Source organism: Entelurus aequoreus, linkage group LG03, assembly GCF_033978785.1.
Source record: "Entelurus aequoreus isolate RoL-2023_Sb linkage group LG03, RoL_Eaeq_v1.1, whole genome shotgun sequence".
Lineage (NCBI taxonomy): Eukaryota > Metazoa > Chordata > Actinopteri > Syngnathiformes > Syngnathidae > Entelurus > Entelurus aequoreus.
In genome coordinates, this window is record NC_084733.1 from 92018283 (window position 1) to 92021143 (window position 2861).

Below are 2861 nucleotides of genomic sequence, written 5' to 3' on the forward strand. Positions count from 1 at the left end.
TAAAGTCCTACTGTAAAACCAGTAGTCAAAGATCCTGTATATGAGACAGGAGCACTTTATAAGGCCTTATTGTAAAACTGCTAGTCAAAGATCCTCTGTATGTGACAGGAGCACTTTATCAGGCCTTATTGTAAAACTGCTAGTCAAAGATCCTGTAAATGAGACAGGAGCACTTTATAAGGCCTTATTGTAAAACTGCTAGTCAAAGATCCTGTATATGTGACAGGAGCACTTTATAAGCCCTTATTGTAAAACTGATAGTCAAAGATTCTGTATATGTGACAGGAGCATTTTATAAGGCCTTGTTGTAAAACTGCTAGTCAAAGATCCTGTATATGTGACAGGAGCACATTATAAGGCCTTGTTGTAAAACTGCTAGTCAAAGATCCTGTATATGTGACAAGAGCACTTTATCAGGCCTTATTGTAAAACTGCTAGTCAAAGATCCTGTATGTGTGACAGGAGCACTTTATAAGGCCTTGTTGTAAAACTGCTAGTCAAAGATCCTGTAAATGTGACAGGAGCACTTTATAAGGCCTTGTTGTCAAACTGCTAGTCAAAGATCCTGTATATGTGACAGGAGCACTTTATAAGGCCTTATTGTAAAACTGCTAGTCAAAGATCCTGTATATGTGACAGGAGCACTTTATAAGGCCTTATTGTCAAACTGCTAGTCAAAGATCCTGTATATGTGACAGGAGCAGTATAATGGTTGTGTTTCCAACCCAGGATGTTACCCTGCAGAGTCCCAGGAGTCCAAGAGTCCAGCCAGTAAAGAGCCGTCCTCTTGGACCGTGGACGATGTGGTCTGGTTCATGAAGGACGCCGACCCTCAGGCCTTGGGTCCTCACGCCGACGTCTTCAGGAAACACGTAAGCTCCTCCAATCAGGACGCTTGTTGTCAGGAGCGCCGACCAATCAGGACGCTCCATGTTTGCCCCGCCCTGCAGGAGATTGACGGCCACGCCCTGCTGCTGCTGAAGAGCGACATGATGATGAAATACTTGGGCCTGAAGTTAGGCCCCGCCCTCAAGCTGTGTTACCACATCGACAAGCTCAAGCAGAGCAAGTTCTAGAAGGCGGGAAGGTTTGAAGGACAATCACAACTTTTTTTTTTTTTTAACTTTCACTTCGTTAACAGAACATCCAATCTTTTTTACTTTCAGTTCGTCAACAGGACAATTCACATCTTTTTTTTTTACTTTCACTTTGTTTACAGAACGTCAAATCTTTTTTTAAACTTTCATTTTAACAGGACATTTCACTTTTTTTTTTAAACTTTCACTTTGTTTACAGAACATCACATATTACTTTCACTTTTATTAACAAGACATTTCACTTTTTTTGTTTACAGAATATCACATCTATCTTTACTTTCACTTTGTTTACAGAACATCACTTTTTTTTTAACTTTCACTTTGTTAACAGGACATCAAATTATTATTTTTTTTACTTTCACTTTCTTAGCATATATTTCACATCTTTGTTTACTTTCACTTTGTTAACAGGACATCAAATCTTTTTTTTACTTTCACTTTGTTTACAGAACCTCACAACTTTTTCTTTCTTTCACTTTGTTAACAGGACATTTCACTTTTTTTAAACTTTCACTTTGTTTACATAACATCACAACTTTTTTCTTTTTTTTTTACTTTCACTCTGTTAACAGGACATTTCACATCGTTTTAACTTTCACTTTGTGTACAGAACATCACAACTCGTTTTACTTTCACTTTGCTAACGGGACAATTCACATCTTTTTTTTAAACTTTCACTTTGTTTACTGAACATCACAACTTTCTTTTACTTTCATTTTGTGTATGGGACTTTGCATCTCTTTTTTTTAACTTTCACTTTGTTAACAGGACATCAAATTATTATTTTTTTACTTTCACTTTCTTAGCATATATTTCACATCTTTGTTTACTTTCACTTTGTTAACAGGACATCAAATCTTTTTTTTACTTTCTCTTTGTTAGTAGGACATTTCACTTCTTTTTTTTTACTTTCACTTTGTTTACTGAACATCACAACTTTTTCTTTCTTTCACTTTCTTTACAGGACATTTCACTTTTTTTAAACTTTCACTTTGTTTACGTCACATCACAACTTTTTCTTTTTTTTTAACGTTCTCTCTGTTAACAGGACATTTTACATCTTTTTAACTTTCACTTTGTTTACGGAACATCACAACTTGTTTTACTTTCACTTTACTAACAGGACAATTCACATCTTTTTTTTAAACTTTCCCTTTGTTTACTGAACATCACAACTGTTTTTTACTTTCATTTTGTGTATGGGACTTTGTATCTCTTTTTTTTTTTTACTTTCACTTTGTTATCAGGACATTTCACATCTTTGATCTTATCCACTACGAGACACAAAGATTTTACACAGACAGAGACTCTACTCGCACATCTTTATTACACCCGTCCAGATGTTGACCTCATCTGCAGCACGGCTGCATGCAGATTTTATAACCTCCAGTACTTTAATATAGTACTGTATGTATAATAATAATATACAGTACACCCACAGTACTGCATGTACAATAATATACTCCTATAGTACTCGATGTACAACAATGTACAGTACAACTACAGTTCTTTGTGTACAATAACATACTGTACCCTCACAGTACTATATGTACAATAACACACTCCTATAGTACTCTATGTACAATAATATGCAGAACAACTACAGTACTGCATGTACAATAATACACTTCTACATTACTGTATGTACAGTAATATACAATACAACTACAATACTATATGTACAATAGTGTACTCATACAATACTGTACAATAGTGTACAGTATTGTACAATGATAAACAGTAGATCTACAGTACTGTATATAC

General features: G+C 35.1%; 1 protein-coding gene across 1 annotated transcript in view; it reads left to right on the forward strand.

The window, feature by feature from the left end:
• Positions 1-1295, forward strand: part of LOC133647117 (sex comb on midleg-like protein 4) — a 13276-nt gene extending 11981 nt beyond the window's left edge. The window contains exons 6-7 of the mRNA XM_062043242.1: positions 730-872; positions 951-1295. Coding sequence (XP_061899226.1) covers positions 730-872; positions 951-1076 — 269 coding nt within the window. The 3' untranslated portion in view covers positions 1077-1295. The remainder of the gene's footprint in view (positions 1-729; positions 873-950) is intronic.
• The last annotated feature ends 1566 nt before the right edge of the window (positions 1296-2861 follow it).